The sequence below is a fragment of the Sarcophilus harrisii genome, chromosome 3, assembly GCF_902635505.1.
Source record: "Sarcophilus harrisii chromosome 3, mSarHar1.11, whole genome shotgun sequence".
Classification (NCBI taxonomy): Eukaryota; Metazoa; Chordata; class Mammalia; order Dasyuromorphia; family Dasyuridae; genus Sarcophilus; species Sarcophilus harrisii.
The window spans coordinates 346,122,260-346,143,495 of NC_045428.1; the positions used below are offsets into that span (position 1 = coordinate 346,122,260).

Consider the following 21,236-nt stretch of genomic DNA (forward strand, 5'->3'; position numbering starts at 1 on the left):
GTAAGGGGACAAATGGAAGAGAATCATATGTTGGGAAATAACGAGGAGAGAAAACATGAAGAAGGGAGGTGTTTGGGCAAAATTATCAAATGCAGGACAATTATTATATATAACTATAATGAATTCATTGGCGCTTTGGAAAAGCTTCAGTAAAGAGATAAGGTTAGAAGGCACATTAAGGAGTTCAGGGTAATGGCAAATTAGAGGAAAACAAGGAAGAAGAGGCAAAAAGTATGAACTGTACTTCCTAGAAGTTAACACTGAAATATAGAGAAATATGGATAATTACTTTGAGGGGATGGCAAAGAATGGTTCATGGAAATAGTTAACAGAAGAGAAGTGAACAGACAGGGTCAAAGCAGAAGTAAAGGAATTATCTTTGACAATCGATAGGGAATATAGTACCATGAAATCATAGATATAGAGCTAGAAAGGCTATTTAGAATTTATGGAGTTTAAATCTTATATATATGTGTGTGTGTGTGTATGCGTATATATATATATATATATATATATGCATACACACACTTGGACTTGTTACTATGGAGAAGACATTAGGAAATTCATCAGTGATTAGTATATGAAATTCCCAAAAATGATGACATCTCATTAATTTAGATAAGTGAATTTTTAATAATTCATTCCAGTTTTGTGAATGCTAGTAGGATTTTGTACTTTAGGAACAGAAACAAAGAAACTATAATTGGAAATTAAGATAGTGGAAAAGCAGAACAAAGAAATGAAGAATTAAAGGTTGCAGGACAGAGCATTAATGGAATATTTGCCTATAGATTCTCAAATCCAAAAGGATATAAATAAAACTTAGAATAAAATAAACTTAGAACAAGAGCAAAAAGGTCACAATGAAGGTAGAAAATAGATTAAGTAGAGTGAGGAGAAGGAAATGGTATAATAACAGAAAGCAAAATGAAAATTTCAGATTTCAAGATCTTACATATATAGCAAGGGTTCAGTTCATTGTTATGATATAAGAAATAAAAAGTATTGTGAAAATTTGTGTATGATGGAGCTCATGGGAATTCACTGATGAACTTAGAGGATAGAGTGTTTGTAAGAATCATAGTCACCAATCATGAAATCATCAAGAATGATGCCAAGGGTTGAGGTGAAGAGGAAGTTGGTACTACAGTTCTAAAGTCATTGAAGATGATGGGAGAATATCCTTCACGTTGATAAAGGAAAGCTACAAACATTTTCTCATTGTGATGTAATTCAATGATGAGTAATTCATAAAAAGAATATTTATGGATTGGTGTGGGGCAGTTATGAGTCTTCATTTGGCTTTGGGCCTAAGATATATGGGGACTCTTCCCTTTATCTCTGTGAGTTGAATCAGGAGAGGAAAGTTTATAGAGGAGTTGATTAGTAAGGCAAAGTAGAAGATGAATTGATTGATAAAACAAGAATTATTTTTTACCACAATTGTTTTAGAATCTTAAATCATTGAAATATAAAATAGAATAGTATAGCTGGAAAGGATAAAACTTCTTCAGAATTTACATTAGGCTTCAGAAGAGTGATCTCTTTTGGGGAAAACAAATAACAAACAAAATGTTGTTCTTCATTAAAAATTCCTGTAGAGCTCAACCTTTTCTAAAAGAAACACCATTGACATTATTATTTACATATATGAAACAATACATAATGCAAATCAGAAATAGAAAAACCAGTTGATTTTTCTCCAAAGAATGAAATCAGTTTTAAAGGTTTTTCTTTCATTCAATTCAACAAACACTTATTAAGGTACTGTATAATTGCAGGAGATATAAGGGAAAATATAAAACTGTGCCTATCCTCTAGAAGAATACATTCTATTGTACCTTTTTAAATTAAGTTATGTAGTGTCTTATATAATTCCAGTATATTCTAATTTAACCATATCTCTAAGAAATAGAAGTGATTATGACATTTTTGTCACATTTTGGAGGACTTAGATGGCAGCACAATTAAAAAAATAAACATCATTTTATCTTCTCATATAGAATTTGAATTTAATTGTTTCATAAAAATGGTTCAATTTTTATCAGCTACCAATGTAGTAAAATAGTGCATTCACATAGGAATCCAAATATTATTTAAAAACAAACTGAAGTCTTTCATAATAGTCTCAGTAAATTACTACTTTGGCATTTTAATTGACAATTTTAATAGATGGGCTTATGTTGATGATAACTTGAGGCTGCTTTCTGTAAATGAGGTAATAATAACTATAACTTGGAAGAAATAAAGTACAAACTGAATGCTGCGGTATTTGTTAGTTTAGGATATCATTGTTGCTTCATAAATAGGAATCTTTACAAGTCTATTATTATTAACCAAATACTTTTTTTCTTTTAGAAATTAAAGCTGCCTTTTCAAATATATTTTATGGGAAAGCAAGCTTCTTATAATAATTCAAGACAATTGGATAGTGGCTTGGACATTCAGTGTAAATTACAGTGAAGAGATCAAAATCATTTCCCACTTCTGAATGAATGCAGATAATACAATTGCCTGTCATTCTTATATTTAAAAACAACATTTTATAGAAATAGGGACTATTGTATGACTCAAGAAATGATCAAAAGCTGACATCATTCAAAAGTCATTGAAATGTCAAAGAAAACATTTCATACATAAAAGAATAATGGAACAATTATAGTAACATTGAATTGGAGAAAATGCTTTTGTAGCCTTAATCTGCTGTATAAATGTAAGGTATTATTAATATTATCATTATTATTATCTGTAATACAATTCTCTTTCTAGGAGTCAAGGTAGTAATTTTAATAACTCAATTACATACACTGTAAAATAAAGGTATAAAATTATAGACAATGCAAATAATATGGTGTATAATATGGTCACTTTCCCACATATAAATATAAAGAACAACAAGAAATACATTCAATGTATTAGAAAGAAGAAGAAATCTCATCAGCAAAATGAAAAATGATTATAGAAATTCTGGGATGAACAAGAGTGTTTCAAATAATTTAGACAACTGCAGATTCAAATTAGTCTAATTACTATATTATTTGTTTCAGTTTATATTTGCTATTAAAAGTTCCTTTGGTATTTTATATCAACAAACCTACAAAATCTACTGAATCTGTATTAATACATTATATTTATAGTATACACATGATCACTTTAAGTTATAATGAAAAAATTATAAAACATATAATACACAGTATTCTTGCAGTATATGTGTGGATGGGGAGAGAGAAAGAGAGAAAAAGAAAGAAAGAGAGAGAGAGAGAGAGAGAGAGAATTACATATCTGACATTGGCAAGAAATTTATTAGAGATATAATGGATTCAGAGCTTGAAGAACTCTTTTGGACTTACTTTTGGACTTGGTTTTCCTAACCATTAGCTGTAGTACCTTGGATTAATTACTATATTTGAAGTTCTTTTCATCATCTATAAAAAGTAATAGTTCTACTATTGACAACTTCTTCAGAGCCAACAGAATGGAGAATGATGTGTTAAAAGCAAATTTAAGATGATCCAGAGTGATTAGGATCATGATATTGCAATAAACAAAATTACTTATCAGAAGGTAGAATCATTAAGAGAGGAATTTATAAGAAGAGAAAATGATTTTGTTTTTGTATATATTGCTGATGGAGAGATTCAGCTAGTATTTTTAAAGCTGATAACTCAAAGTATAATTTTCTCATTTTCTTTATTTTTCCAACTTTTTAATGATATGGCTAATATGGAAATATGTTTTACATGATTTCATATGTCTAACAGATATAATGTTTATCTTCTGAGTATATGGGGAAGGGGCTGGAAGAAGGAAGAAAATTTGGACCTTAATATTTTAAAAGTTTAAAAAATAATAAATATGAAAAAAAGAAAGAAGAAAAATAATCATTTCTATCCAAAAATGGGATGGAATGCTTTAGGAGCTAATAGATTCTCTCATAGATTTCTAAGAGAGGAGGGTGTATGATTATTTATTCAATATATGGTAGGAGGATTTCTTATTCAGATGAGATAGATACTAAAGTACCTTGCAATCTCTAACATTCTGTGGCTTTCTTATTTCTATAAATCATTATGATTGCAAAATGGTAGTAATAACAGATATTGTATAGCATGAATTGAGAACAGATTTAAGTAGAACGACAATTTATATGTTATATCCTTCTATTGGAAGGTATGGTTCTTAAAAAGAGAGAAAGTTGAATTTGTTTATTTATTTATTTGTCTGTTTGTTTATCTATTTATTTATTTTATATCCTGATCATCTAGGACAATGCTTATTATATAATACTTAATGAACATAGGTTGACTGACTGGATATTTAAGCTCTGGCAAGTAAACTTTAGATTTTTGTTTTGCTCATATATAACATTTTGCTACTCAGGTCAACCCTTTTTGTTTTTTTCTAACTAGCAACCCAAAATCCACTACTGGGATACCCAGATCTGCTAAGTTAGCTTTTGCCTATTCTTTCAGAGGTTTTAAACTTCTTGCTCCAAACCATGCTTTGGGCATACTTTCTATTTCCTTTCTAATTCTCTTTTATGTATTGTCTCCTTTAAATATAAATTTCTTGGAAACGGTTTTGCTTGTTTGGAATTATATCTTTAGTTCATAAAATAGAACCTAACACAAACAAATGAGTAGTAAATAATGATTTCTCCATCTGTTGTGAATTTTATGCTACTACTAATACTCTGGTTATTAGAACCTAGTAAAAGGCTTAAAGTGAATTTTTTCTAGTCAGTGCTCCCCTGAGCAAGTACATAATTCCAGGATAAAAGAAATGTGGGCATCTCAGAAAACATTTAAATGCCTATCGAAAGAGCAATTACTTCTTAAATGTGTAAAAAAACAAAACAAAACCAAAATAACCCCCTCCCCAAACAACAACAACAACAAAACACCATTATCACTAAATTACATTTATGATGTCATTTTTACATATCATCATATTATTGCTGGTAGTCATATTTCCATTTTGAAAAATCAGTTCCTATGTAATATATGTATGTGTGTGATTAGACAAATATATTATCAGCACCAATATTAATTTCCCAGGCTCTGACAGATAATGCTAATCTAATTGGCATTTCCTCTCCACTTAATTGACAGTTAGTGGGTTGTATTGTTATTATGTTGATACAAAAATAAAATTGAAGTTAAAGTTTTATGCCATTGCTACATACCCAGCCCGAGGATCTAAAGAAAGATCCCTGGGGAACTTCAATCTTTTGCTCACGAGTATAGTAGGATACAATCCATTGAGTTTGGATACTTCAATGATCCTTTTTTCTGTGTCAGACCAATAAAGATTCTTCCCAATCCAGTCAACAGCAAGTGCATTAGGAACTGCTGTGTTGTGCACTACCTAACAAACGAAACGGTGGGGAGAGAATTAAACTTGTTAAAAATATAAATGCTAGAATAAGAATTGAACAACTGTTTCTTGACTTTTTAAACAAAGATATAAAATTTATATTCCAGACTTAGCAAATGGATTTAGACAAGGTTGAAATATCATTTACCTCTGCATTTTCATTTATGTAGAAGTGAGAAATTATACAGCATATAACTCTGTTCATAGAAAGTATAGTAAAAAGTCAGATAAGGTTACAAGCTTACTGACCACATTTTAATGAAATTTTTCTATTTGGATCATTGTTTTTAGAAAGGGAGGGAGACAGAGAGAGAAAGAGAGAGATACACAGAGAGAGAGACATAGAGGAAGAAAGAGAAAGAGAAAGAGAGATCAAAGGATATGAACAATTTTCAGATGACTAAATGAAAACCATCTATAGTCATATGAAAAAAATGCTTTAAATTAGTATTGATTAGAGAAATAAAAATTGAACAACTCTGAGCTACCACCTCATACCTCTCAGATTGGCTAAAATAACAGAAAAAAAAATTAATGATAAATTATTCAAGGGGATGTGGGAAAATAGGAACACTAGGGAGTTGTGAAAGGACCCAACCATTCTGGAGAACAATCTGGAGTTATGCTCTAAAGGCTAAAAAATTGTGCTTACTCATTGACCCAGAAGTGCCATTACTGGGTCTATATCCCAAGGAAATCATAAAAGAAGGAAAAGGACCCATATATGCAAAGATGTGGCATATGAACATAATGAAATATAATTGTTCTAGAAAGGCCTGAAAAAGAAGTAAGAAAGGGAGGGAGAGAGAGAGGGAAGAAGGACCAAAGAAGTTTATACAAAAATTAAAAGCAACCACTTATATTTCATGGACTCACTCTCTAGAGAAGATTTGTTTTTTTCTTCCAATAATTTTCTTTCCTAGGTCAAAACTCCCTCCACTATTTGAATGATAAAAAAGTGGATAAGAAATTTAAAAAATAACAACTGTATATTGTACATCTTAACATATAATGGGGCAAATATATGTCCTCTTACCTAATTTTTGTTTCAGTTCTGGCTAATCCTAAAATAAACTTTCTAAAAAATGAGATGCATTTATGCAGATAGGCCATATATGAAATGACAAAAAATCTCATTATTTAGAATCTTGAGTAGCAATGACTTGTTTTGGGGGTCTTGTTATTTGGGGGACCAAATAAATATAAATCAAAATGATCATATTGGGGTATAAAGTTCATTTCTATTTATTGTATAGATAAATTATAGAGAAGGAAAGAAAGATCAATTTCTTTGGGGTTGTTGATTTGAATCTATAGTTACTTGTTGTGTGGATACAATTTATAACAATAATTAAGATTAGACAAAATTAATGCTAGCAGAAGAAAACTTGAAGATATCAGTTATGACAATGAAATGTACACAATAGACTGATTAATGGAAACAGTTTGTGCTGTATGATCTAATTTTAAGGTCTAAACTGAAATCAAATCACTACTAGTTTTATAAAAGGATATGTTGAGGTATGGCCAATTTCTTCATAGTTGACCAAGGAAGCGGTAAGCTCTAGGAAAGGATGAATTATGTGCAATTCTGTGTCCTCATATAATAAAGTTGACAATAATATCACTGTCAAAGGGTGGGGGTTAACTCATTTCTTTTTAGTGAGATATTTGAATTAATTGTTTTTGGCATTTCTGAAACATCTAAAACCTTTTCCTAAAAGAAAAACTCATTCAGCATCTTTTCTTTTAAATTAGGTTATCTAAAACAGCTAATATTGCTATCTTTCATTTAAGTTTAACTTATTCTACACTATATTAATCAAGACAATTGAATCTTGGATTGTAATTAACTAAAACCAGAAGCATCCATGATGTTTTCTAGTTTGTGATAAAAAGCTCAAATTATATTTACTCAGTCTGATTTTATCTTATCACATGTATTGTGCCCTTATGAAATATGAGCATGAAAATGTGTCCTATTACCCTTTAAGTGTTTCTCAAATCATAATGTACACATGTGAATTTTAAACCAATCTAAATCCCTACAAAAGTTGGTTCATTACCATCAAGTAAATTACCTCTTCCATTCAACCATACTAATAACATTATTCTAGTAATTCCATCTCTGTTAGTTTCTAGTTACCTTAATGTCACTTCCATTTAGATACATCCTATTTATCCGACTGCCATTGGGTCGACTGGAATCAATCCAATAAATGAACTCTTCTCTGTAGTCAAAGTCTATAGCAATCACATTATTTAATCCCTAGAATTAAAAAGTCATAATTCAAAACAATATTTTATTTTGACATTTTATTTTAGACAAATATTTTTTTCCAAAGCATGTTATGAGCTCACAGCAATATGAGCAATCATATATTCATAAGCAAATGTCATTATGATGATAGTCAAAGTAAACAATGTTTACAAGCAATAAAAGACCCTAGTGTGTTATATCTTAGTGTACTACATATTTAAGATGGCTTCATGATTTATTTAGAAAAATAATCAGAGTAGGCAATACAAAACTGTGTTATTAGATAAAGACTAAAAACAAACACATAATATTAACTTTGTCTTTAAGGAGATTAATGTGAATACTAGTATCTAATTTTAGTTTGGAGTTAGTTTAGTTTGGTGTTTGGAGTAACCAATCCTAATCTGATTGGTTAGTTGACTAAAAATGGTAGGAGAAGTTGCATTTCTGAATCAGACAGGTAGAAAAAAAAATCTCTCTAAAGACTTAAGGCTAGCCTTGCATAGACATCATTTGAAAGACAGGGGAGAAGGCTTAGAAATTTTAGTTTCCCCATATGCTCTTGTCCCAATAACAACATAGATGAGCTTCCTTCCTTTTCATGCTTCAAATAGCCCCTTTGGTGATACAGTATCATATTAGAATTTAAAACATATAACCTTAGGTGTGGATTTGGCAGAAAGGGAACTGGGTAATCATCATCTGATTATTCTACATGGTTGAAATGTGAAGAAATGTCTCCCTTCAGACTAATGGTTATGCATTTTTTAACAGGTAACATAACAGAAATGCAGTTGATGAGTTTCTGGCGGCTACAGATCAGATCTTTGGTTTGGCAGTTCTGCGGTCTGACTGATTTGATTTGGGGATTGTGTATACAGATCTTGGGCATCTTCTTAGCTACATACTTGTTCAAAAGATTGCTTGGAGGTTATTTTAACTCTAACCTGTTATTTGGGTTTATAGATTTACTAGCTCAGTAGACTAAAAGATCTTAGGTCAGAGTTTTAAGCATACCAACTGGCTTTTCAATGTTCAGGAATTGTTTATGAATATATAAAAAAACTTATGAATTAATAATTAATTGGGGTGCATGCCAGTGGGTAAAGTCCTCAGTGAAACACACTGTCACATTATATTAACAGAGTAAGTGTAATTCTAATTAAAGCTCAGGTGGGTAGGCAGCTAGGTAGCAGAGTGGATAGAGAGCTCCAACTGGAGTCAGGAAGATCTGAATTCAAATTCAACTTCAGATACTTACTAGCTATGTGACTAAGCTGTCACTTAGCCCTGTTTTCCTTAATTTCCTGATCTGTAAAATGAACTGGAAAAGGAAATGACAAAAGATTCTAGTTTCTTTGCTAAAAAAAAAAAAGCCAAAATGAGAGTGGGAAGACTTCTACGTGACTACTCTATAAAACAAGTCTTGTAGGGTAGCTTAGATATTTAGGGCTTATTGAGGAATGTATGATACTATCAGTAGGTTAGAACAAAATGCCTATATTGATTAATCTATTTTATATGAGAAACATTCTGTTCTCTGATATTAAATTGCAACAGAGAACCAGAGTGTTGAGCTCCACACAAACACATTCCATTTGATTTTGATAAAGAACCGTCCAAAAGTTCAATGTAAGTCTTTTCCTGTACTAGAAAAACAATTAAATCTGGAGTATCCTTACTAATAATTTTATTCCTTTGACTCTGGACAAGTTACTTCTTCTCTCAGTGCCCTTCCTTAGAAACACTTTGTTTCCTAAAGATAGCACATTATTACCAATAGCAGAGACTAACCAATACTTACAGTGCTTCATAAATCTTTATAAAACTTGACAGAATAAAATAGTAGTACCTGGATATCCTCACTATGCATACATTAAATACATAAGCAAACTTTAGATCAATCAATTTAGCTACACTTACCTGGCCACTAAGGATATAGATTTATAGAAATTTCTAAATTATAATCATTTTATTTTAGACAGATTCAAGTAATTAATTTATTTCACTAGTGACCTACAAATATCCTTCCTACTGCAATGCTATTTTTCTCAGGAGGAACAATTTAACAATGATAGTTGTGAAACACTGAAGGGAAACTATATTAGAAACACACATAATTTCACATAGAACTTCAACAAATAATCACTCACGGATGCCAAAATTATACTACTTGTTTCTTTATATTAATGAATTTAGATAATTAAATCTAATTTGAATTTGACATATAAACTTTAATTAAGTGGAGACACAAAAACATGTAAATGAATTTATATTATGAATATATTGGTGTACGTATATATGTGTGTACACATACACACACATACACATTTCTTTACACTGAACCTGGAGTCAGGAAATCTGAGTTCAAATCCTAAGTTACTTATCAGGTGTGTGACCCTGAACAAATCACTCAATTTCTGTCTATCTTTGTTCCTTCATCAGTAAAAAAAGTCCTACCCCCAAGGACTTTTGTAAAAATAAAGTATTAATATTTGTAAAGCATTTTGTAAACTTAAAAAAGTGCTAGATAAGTGCAAGCTATTATAATTACTCGATATATATATATATATAAATTTATGATGTAAATATGTATATATGAAATAAATATGCATGTATGTATGCACATGCATATATATTTCCATTTCACCAAGCTTGTTGATTTTTTCAAGTTTTACTCTAAATAGTATCCATGGAAAAGAAGAATGTATTGTTCTCTTTAAGGAATAGTAGGGAAGATACATTAAAATAGCTAGGGGGCATGGCCAAAGTAATGTCTGAAAGCTGCAGTTATCCCAGTGGTTTCAGAACTGAAAATTGGTTTCATCAAAATCCTATTTGCTTCTTTCATTTCTTTAGCTGAAGATTTGCACCCTTTGGTTCAAGATGATTAATTTGGGAAATTGTGTTGTGTTTCTCCACACTATTTCACTAGAATAAAAGGTACTATTTAAATTGAATTGGTTAGCATTTCTGAAGCTGCTTAATTAATTTTCATTAAAAAAAAAAAAACCCTACGCTATTAAAAACACATTTTCTAAATTTGGTGTATGTATATTTAAGGTCTAGCATGCATAGATAAAACTATGCTTTAGAATAACGTCCTTGGGGTTTAGGGATGGATGACCTTTGATTCTAAAAGGTTATAACATTGAATCAAAAGCTTGGCAGTTGCTGCCAAACTGGTAACCTTCAAATATAAGAATAGAGATAGATTCTGCTTCTGTCTACTAAGGACCAATCAACTTAAATCCAGGGAGACTCACTGCCAAAGTTTCCCCTGGAGAGATGGTTTCAAATCCAAGAGGGTCTGGGTTTAAGGCAGCTCAGCAGCACAGTAGAGTGCTGGGCCTGGAATCAAGGAGATCTGAGTTTAATTCCAACCTCAGAAACTTAAGCTGTGTGTAATGCTGAGTAGTTAACACAATCTCTGTTTATCTCAGTTTCCTTAAATGTAGAATGGGAATAATAAAATCACCTCTCAGGGTTGTAGTGAGAATAAGATGAGGTACTTATTGTAAAGCTGTTATTCCCGGCTCTGGATATAGGAGGTATTACATAAATGCTCATTCTTTCCCTGTCTCCCACCCTTCCCCCCTTCTGACACAAAATAGTAGTCTGCATTGCTGAAATTTCCCTGCCTTGGTCATAGGTATTTCTACATAAATTAATCACTATTCCTACAAAAACAATAGTTAATGAAATGCAATTTTATTTCTTTCAGGACATTTGAAAAGAAATAGGGATTAGAAAATGCTAAGAATCTGAGGCTGGTATTTCTGATAACACTATTTTAGAACTGTAGAGCAAAAAGAATTGTGAACTAGGATTTGGAAATCGAGTCTCAACTCCCACACTGACCACAATCACTTTAGCTCTAGTATTCTCCATTTCCTCATCTATAATTTGATGATAACAGTGCCTGAACTACCAACCACATGGTGCCACTTTGAGGAAAGTACTTTGTAAACTATAGAGTTGGAAAGGAAAATTGAAGACCTGCAGTAGGTATGGTAGGCTCTGATATGAAATTCCTCTGTCTAGATCACAAGTTCCATGGCATCCAAATGAAGTCCATTTCTAGTTTATTTAAGTTTTAATAGTACCCTACTACCCACCATCCAGGAAGGATGTCATCTTCAGCCATGTTCTTCGATGCTAGGCCAGCTCTGGATGTTATCTCTCCTTCTTATGAACTCCAACAGTTGTCTGTATCTCCCTTATAACTTCTTTAATTTCTACCATGTATAATAGTTATTTTATACATGTCACATTGGGTGACATTGGGTTCAATTAATAAGAGCAGGGATAACATTTTATTTTTCTTTATATCCCCATGTAGATATGTGTACCTTAATGTACTATCAAAGTTTCTACATTAAGACTAAAAAAATCTTCACATTTCCCAAGTAATGAGAATTCTGCTTGCTTCCCAATGTCCATCAGGAAATAAAGTCAAACCAATAAATATTAAAAATAAGTCATATTCATGCCACCTACCTGTTTCAACAGCGTGTAGTTGGATCCATCAGTGCTAATTTTTCTTATTTCATGATGGTCTGCAAGAATTAAGAAGGGCTCTTCATCTAAATCAATAGAAAAAGAATACTTTAGACTGCTTTTCATTAACATTGTTGACTTTTTCCAATCTCATTTATTTTAGCTGTGTGAATACAATGATGTAAATGTTTAAATATATATTCACATATACACATATATATGTATATATAATCTTCTTAAACTATTAGCCACAAATAGTCAGAAGATCTCACATTATAGATATATCCCATATTGTAGAGATGTAAGTTGCCCAATGAACTCAAGCATATAAACAGGCTCCATGCAACATATAGATAGTTTTAAGAAGGATTTAACTGGTATCTAATAAAAATTTGTGATATCTCTTTTTCATCACTTATGTTGGTAAATTTAAACGTAATCATTAAAGACAGTATGATTTTCTTTGCCTAACAATTTGACCTGAGCTATAAAATAGCATCCAATCCATAACTCACTCTTGATTCATATCCATACTTCAAAAAAAGTCATAATCAATAGTCACTTTTATTTTTCTAATAAGTCAGAAAAAAATTCCACATTTAGCTTAGTCCCTCATTCTACAGAAATGTCTTGCAGGAAATATGTCCTTTATCTCTTTAAAATTATTCCCTTAATGTTTTTATTTTATCCTCTTTCAAGGAATTTCTATTCAAGGTATTTCTAGAAGTTTTCCATTTTCTTAAGGGAGACTACCAAATTTCTTCTAGATTTGTCTCCTCAAGACTTTATTCTGAAAGTACTTTTTGACTTTCTTTAGGAGTCTTATTTTCCAACTTTTTGAAACTGTTTCCTTTATACCTTATCATATTTTTTGTAAACTCCTTATTTAAATGTAAAGCCTAGAATTAGATGGGACTAAAGATTTGACAAGCCCCTAAATATATTGTCAGGCATTCTCTTGTCTTCTCCTCATCTAGGCTGACTTCCTAAAACAAAATTTACTAGCATGATAAATGTGTTTTATTATTTGGGATACCATTTATTTGGACGATTGATCTTAAAGCTACTTGCTTTTCCTTATAAAACTATTTTTTTTTAATGCAAAATGAAGAATTTACTTACTTGGTTAAATCCCTTCAGTTTTAGATACTACGAATATTGATGAAACTATTACAGTAAATAGAAAATCTTGTCTTAGTATCAGAAAGTCCTGAGTTCAAATCTAATACATCCTTACTATATGATCCTGGGGAATTTTCTTAATTTTTACTAAATAAAGAAGCTCTCTAAGACTACACATTGAATAATAGTTTCTGATCTTCAACAATGGATATTATTTCCTTAAATCAATGATCTATGTTCCTCTCACAAATATATAAATTGGGTTTTGTTTTATGCTTTGCAAAATGTGTTCTATAGTTTATTAGGTCCCTTTTAACCTTTTTTTTAAAGGTCTAGACTTTCAACAACACTAAAAATATAATTGTGTTGACAAAACTTTATAATTGTTTTTCACAAACAAAACATTTTTCTTCCAAAAACCTGAGCTTTTGAGCAATAGAAATTGATGTTTTATATATAGTAATTTGTAATGCCAGAGAGGACAAACTTCTTCCAGTTATTCATTTCGGGGGATATCTATGACTTGTATATGTTATCCATAAATCTCCATTTTAGTCATAGCTTTCCCCAGGTGCATCCACAAAACCTTTGTATAAGCTTACATGAAATAGTTCCCAGATTCAATTACTTCCCATTTCTGACTCCACAATAATTGATAAAAGTTCTAACAGGAAGAGAGAGTAGAGGTAAATCAGTGGGGCTAAAGAATCAACAAATTGGATGTAGGGAGAGTCCTCAAATAATCCAGAGTGAAAACAATTCTAATTGGAATGGATTTTCTTCCTTATTGATGAACTTTCTTAACTAGTCAAAGAACAGTTTCTCTACACTATTTCTTGTAGCTTTTCACAAATTGATAGGAGAAAATATACCTTTAAAACATAGGTGCAGCATGTGTCATGATTTAATTCACTAATGATTCAACATAAAAACAAACCAATTTTTTATATATCACAAGCAAAAATGAGGCAAGATATGTCACAATTTTCGTTTTTTCATGGGGCAGAAAGTGAAAAAGAGCCTTGTAGCTCAGAGGCATATCCTAGTAAGATGTTTAACATTCTAGGCCAAAATTATTCCCAGGAACATCTGACACAGCAATGATGCCAGATATACTTCTTTCTGTTGCTTCTGAACACTCCCAAAGTCCAGTGAGCACTTAATAATTCAAAATATCATAATACACTGTAATTATGCATAAAGTAATATGTGCAAAGCATACAAAATTGTAGCAAAGCAGATTCCTATATCCTAGTAAGCCAGAATTGATTTTGCTTCCTTGGAAGAAAGCCAAAGGAAAATACGCAATAAGGGAGGTTCCAAAACTCAAGGTGTTTATTTATAATTGGGTTGTATCCATGGATAAATTCAATGGCCTACCTGAGAGTGATTTGCAGCCATTTGGATTATCTGGTTGTATTTCATACCCTTCTGTACAGAGGCACTTGTAGGTTCCATATGTATTAATGCATTGCTGACTACAAGGAAAACCTGAAGAGCATTCATCCATGTCCATACATGTCTTACCATCATCTTTTAGTTGAAATCCAGGCCAGCATTTACACTAAATTAGTTAGAAAAAATCAATCCAGTATCAATAACAGTGACTTAGAATATTTATATTCACATATAATGAGTAAAATGGGATGATTTATATAAACAAATTACAAATTAATAAATACATAGATATTACATATATGTATAAATTTTCCAGCGCTCACTAATTATCATCATTATAAAATATTATTATAAATTAGTTTGTAAATATACAACTATGACTGTGTGTACATGGGTATAGAGGTAGACTGACTAGGACATGAAGTTAGAGAATCCACCAAAATTTTGTGTTGATAGTGCTTATACCTTCATAAAGAAGAGAAGAATTACTCATCTCTTGAGTAGCAAATACAATGAATTAAAATAGAAAGTTATAAGATTGTTTGCTTTTTTGCTATTGCTTTTTTTGTATCTCAGCTGAGCTCCTCCTCCCTGGCACACTTTGACCTATCCATTCCCCTGATAGTATCCTCAAAATCCTAAGACCTCTCTTTCCCTGGATTTCTTCCTAAATTGGGACAGGTGTCCCCAAAACCAACTTCTCTCTTTCCTTGTCAACTAAAGATGTCTTGAAGAGTTGATTTGAGGGTGATTCTCATGCTGTTGTTTTTCCTATTATATGCTTTGTTCCTGACCATAGCACTAGAATTGTTAGACCCAGTTATGCATGATAGACTGTCCTTTCCTTAGTGTCTTTTAAAAATAAAATGACCAGAGCTAATATTTATAATTTCTTATAGTTTTATAGTTTACAGAACACTTAAAAATTATCATCTCATTTGATTCTCAAAACAACTCTGGGAGGGAAGTGTTATTATTCTTCCCATTACATAGTGAGAAAACTGATGCTCATAGAAATAGACACTTGCCTGGGGTCACACTGCTAAAAAAATTCTGGAACAGGTATTGAACTTCTTTCTTACTCGAAGTCCAACATATTATCTACCATATTGCCTTGAGGTAAGAATAATCATCATTTACATGTCATTATACAAAGGATACTCATGTACACTATCTCTTCAACTCTCAGAACTATGTGAAAAATGAAATTTACTATTCTCATTTTACATATTAAAACAGAGACCAGTAAGATTAAATGACTGGGGACAAGAATCCAATTCTTTGATTACCTGGACATGAATTTTATTAACTCAAAAATGGCAATATTAAATTGATATTATTCAACTGTCATAAAATTTTCACTCTTGTTAATTGTAATTTCTCGCACATGTCTTAACAGGTTTTAGGTACACAATAAAATTTATAAATTTGATATGATTTGATTATTCACAATTATTTTTAAGTTATCTAAAGAAAAGCAAGTGTTAAACATGATATAAATTTTGCTGTGTGATTTCAATAATTTAGGCTCTCCATGTATATGTATTTTCTCTGAGAAATGGACTATATGGCTTGTTTTGTCCTAATTCCTTCAGAGAAAGTATAACTCAGCAATTGCACCAAGAGGAAACAGCATGTTATTCAACAGTATGAACATTGAATCTTATCTAATTGTTGATGGAGATTTTATTTTTTGCTAGTACTACTCCAATTTCAGAGCTCTGCTCACACAACAAGATCAAGAATGTAAAATTAAGAACATCATATAATAGTTTGCTACCATTGCATGAAAACAGAGAACAAATATCAGAATGTTTTCTAAAAAGAATATGCTGAAGCTCTTGATAAGCTGAAATTGCTAACACAAGAAGAGATTTTTACAATTAATAAAGGAAGTTTCAGGAAAATAATTTATATATTTCTCCTTCAGCATACACTTATATAAGGTAACGATTTGGATGTTTTTTATTGGAACAATAAAATTAAATGTCTTTATCTGCAGATTTGCACCTTTCATTACTATTAAAAGAACAAAAACTGTTCTGATTTACAAAATGGAATTATTTATAAATTATATATATATAAACACACACATACACATATTTATGAGTATGTTTGTATTTATGTATTGTGTACCTATATGTGAAGAGAAAAGTTCAGCAGAAAAAAAGAGGGATTGAACATAGGTTTGAGAGTGACCTCTTGGAAGTTTTCTTTGGGGGTTGACTCATAAGGTTTTATCTAATATTTATCAAGTATTTGTGATTTTGTCAATATGTCTTAATAGATAAGTTTTAGAGAGCTGCTTAAATTTCAGAATGGTTAAATGTTGTGCCTAGAAATATAAGTGAGTGGTAAAATTTGAATCTAGGTCTTTCTATTTCAGTGCTTTATCTAAGCTGCTTCAGTTCTCACTGTAAATTACAGGTAGAGTTTAAGGCATATTAAGAGCATAAATTGCAGGCCATGGAATTCAATAAGCTACTTTGGGGAGGTTCTATCAACATATCTTTTACCTTTCACAGGAATCCTCTCTACAAGATAACTGAAAAATAGCCATACACCTTTTCATTAGAGACTTCTATTTAAAGAAAATGCACTATTCACTGACCCTATTCATTTTGTTTCAGGGAATACTCAGTAATATTTTCCACATCAAACTTAAATTTTCCTTTTGTCAATTTCTATTCAATACTCCAAGATTTATCCACTAGAGCTATGCATACACATCTTTTTATTTGTTTATCTCTTTTCTAAGTGGTACCTCTTCAAATACATGATAATTGTCCCTTTTAAGTCTTCTTTTCTTTAGACTAAATTAAAAAGGCAGGGCTTAGGGGATAAGTACAGTAATAGATGGTAAATCCAAAGGGAAGTATTTCATAGACTTATCTCTTGGAAGGGCAAGGTAGTAGTGGAATAATTCATTCCCTAAGAAGAATTTCAAGGTAATATATTAGCTGATGTGACACATTTCTTTAGTATCAATATTATTTGCAGAGCAGAATATTTTTTGAAGTTAAAATGAGACCCCATTGTGTGTCAGAGTGATTAAAAAACTTGATTTTAGTTGAATAAGTTTACCAGTCAAGTCTAATTTCATAAGTAAATAGACCAAAAGACAGATAAATTTTGATACATACAAATTTGCATGATACATACAAATATATTCACAATTCATGCCACTTTACATATATATATATATATATATATAAATAGGCATGTGTCTATACATATTTATATTTACATATATACATATATTACATATTTACACATATACATATACATATAATAAATATATACATATTTACACATATACATATAATAATATATTCACTCCCCATATGTGTGTGTATATACTCAAATTTTCATGAAGGTAATCAAGATTCAATATTATTTTCCTTTTCCTTACGATTTTGTATGTTCTGACAGAATTTTTTGACTAATGTCTTTACCTCAAATTCTCTCCCTTATCACTCTGAAAAAAGAAGCAACCAGAAAGTACATGCCCAAATTCTAATCATACTAAAACTAATCTTTTACACTTTCCTAGGTTTTCCCTAAGTCAAGAAATCAAGCCAAATAAGAGGTGATATTTAATAATCTCAATTACTTTAGTTGTAATATACCCACCAAAACCATATTTCTTCCTTTAGAAGTACATTTATCTAACATGGTGAATTATCCTTTTTTGTCAAAATGAGATTCTTACTTTACTTAAAATGTTATTGATCCCTTTGGAACTGTTAAATACAATTTATTTGCTTTACTGCAAACGTGCAAATGTTTTACAGACTATAAGGTCTGAATCTTGCTTTTGTAAGCAATTTTCATTTTATCATGCAGTTTAAAGTATTTTTTACTATGTTACACTAATATTACAAAGAGAAATGAATGGATTACTGAAATTGTTCCTCCAATTCCCCTAGAAAGATGGTTACCAAAAATACCTGTCAAGCTATTTTAAAAACAAAAGTAATAAACATCTTATTGTATATGTTTTTTTTCTGAATTTTATCATTATAAAACTATCTTGTGAAAGTATGTTTTTATAATACATTATTATTTCAAATGGAAAAGTCTAACTTGAAGTATATTGTAAGAAAAAGGTACTTTAAAAGATTTTCAAAATCCAGTGATATTCACTAAAGACTTTCAAACCATACAGAATATAATATATTCTTTTAGTCTCTCATCTATGCTTTTTCTAAGGATTTAGTTTCATCACTTTGAGCACTTGGGAAGAAAGGCAGGAAGTCAGGAAGGTAGGCAGGTAGGCAGACAGGAAGGAAGGAAGGGAAGAAGTAAGAAAGGAAGGAGAAAAGGAAAGAAGGAAGGAAGGAAGGAAGGAAAGTTTGGAGAGAGGGAGGGAGGAAGGAAAGAAAGAAAGGAGGAAGAAGGGGAGGAAAGAAAGGAGTGAAGAACAAAGGGTGGGAGGGAGTAAAAAGAAAAGAAGGAAAGAAGAGATGGGAAGAAAGGAAAAAAGAAAAAAAAAAACAAGAAAACCTGGAATAAAGGAAGGAAAGAAGAAAGGATAAAAAGAAGGAAGAAGGTAAAGAAAGAAGGGAGGGAAAATAACAAAATTAGGGAAAGGAATAGAATAAATATTTATTAAGTACCTACCAAGTGACAAACATAACTATGTGCTTTACAAAAATTTCATTTGATATAGCACACAGTTATATGCTAGGAAATATTTAACAACCAGCTTTCCATGCAACATAAACTTTAAAAATAATCTGTATTGTTAACATTTTTATTATAGACAATCAAAAAACAATAAATCTAGCACTTATTGTAGTATGCTAATTTCTGATGCAAAAATTTTTCCAACTGAAAATTTAACAGTAGATTTAGATGAACCAGTTCAACCTGCATACAAGCTCTAACTCACTGAAACATGTTATTGAATAAAGGATAAGATACATAGAAAGATATCTATAAAACATATGTAATAAAATAATATGTAATAAATATATTAAAATTTGTAAATTTAAAGTTACATAAAGAGAGGAGATATTAATGACTAGGGCTACCAGAAAAGTGAAAATGAATGAGGTAATATTTAATTTGTTAAATTAAAGATTGGTAGGAATTCAATAGAAGAGAGATTCTTAACCTAAGATCTATGAACCTTTTAAAATAATGCTTATATATTTTTGTATTTTGACAGCACAGTATCTCAGTCTCAGACACTAATAGTGTGACCCATGTCATTAACCCCTATCTGCCTCAATTTCTTCACCTGTGAAATAGGGATAATAATAGCTCTTACCTCCCAGATTTTTTGTGAGGATCAAATGAGATATTTATAAAGTATTTATAAAATCTTAAAGTTTTCTTTAAATGCAAACTGCTAACATTATTAATCATTAGTAGGTTATTATACATTTACAAATATTATTCTGAAACATGGTCCAGGGCTTCATCAAAATGTCATAAGTGTCTTTAACACAAAAATAGTTAAAAATCCCTGTGAAACAGAAGAGATGAGGAACATAAATATTCTATTTCCCCATTCCTGGGATGCATTGCCTCTTTAACTCTACCACTTAGAATCCTTATATTTCATTAATGCATAAATTCTGGTGCTACTTTCTCAATGAAATCATATCTCAGTCCCCATCCTCATCGCCGACGTGATTTCTACCATCTTAAAACACCGAACATTTATGCATGTAAAACATAGTGTCTCTTATGAAAACTACATTTCCAGAGTATAATTGATTGTTTCACTTTTATCTTCTTGTTCTGTGACCAGATACAGTGCCTTGAATAAGGTAGGTGCATATTAAATGTTTATAGGATCATATTCCAGACATGAAGAAGAGAATGATCAAAGGATTAGAGATAAGAACGTGCTAGTTTTGACTGAAAAATAAAGAATATAGTAAAGTTAGGCTGACTCACAATGTAATAAGAGAGGAATAGTATGAATTAACTCAGAAGAGAAACAGTAGAATATTGTTAAAGGCCTTAAATGCCAATAGATTTATAATAGAGAGACATATTCTTCAAAAACATTGTTTTGAATTTGAATTTGAGACATTTATTCAAAAACACTGAAGTTTTTTAAGGAAAGAAGTGACATGGCCAGTTATACACAAAGGAAAATAAACAAATAAATAACAAATAAAGAAATAAACTAACAAGAAGTTTAATATAAAGATAAAGGATGGAGAGGTTAAATGTGTGAAAGTTGTTACAAGGTTATTTTTTAAAAATCCAGATTTATGGTAATGGCAGTAGAGGATGGAGATGAGAAAGATGATGCTTTATGATATTGGTAGCAATTGGAATAGAGAACAGAGAGATATAAACTAGATTGCAGAGGAATAATTTCCAGAACTTCTTCATTGTTCAGTGGTGTCCAACTCTTCATGATTCCTTTTGGTCTTTTTTGTAGTGATTTTCCATTTCTTTCTTCAGTTCATTTACAAATGATAAAATTGAGACAAACAGAACTAAGTAATTTGCCCAAAATCACCCATTTGGTATCTATCTGGAATTGGACTTGAACTCAAGTCTGTGTGACTCCAGGCCTAGAGCTCTAGTCCTGTGCTATCTCGCTGCCCAGAGT

The 21,236-nt window shown here is 31.0% G+C and overlaps 1 protein-coding gene across 1 annotated transcript in view; it reads right to left on the bottom strand.

The window, feature by feature from the left end:
* Positions 1–21,236, bottom strand: part of LRP1B (LDL receptor related protein 1B) — a 2,378,573-nt gene that overhangs the window by 334,346 nt on the left and 2,022,991 nt on the right. Inside the window, exons 56-59 of the mRNA XM_031963676.1 lie at positions 14,639–14,822; positions 12,137–12,222; positions 7,523–7,645; positions 5,186–5,367 (exon numbers count right to left, since the gene is read on the bottom strand). Of these exons, the coding sequence (XP_031819536.1) occupies positions 5,186–5,367; positions 7,523–7,645; positions 12,137–12,222; positions 14,639–14,822 (575 nt within the window). The remainder of the gene's footprint in view (positions 1–5,185; positions 5,368–7,522; positions 7,646–12,136; positions 12,223–14,638; positions 14,823–21,236) is intronic.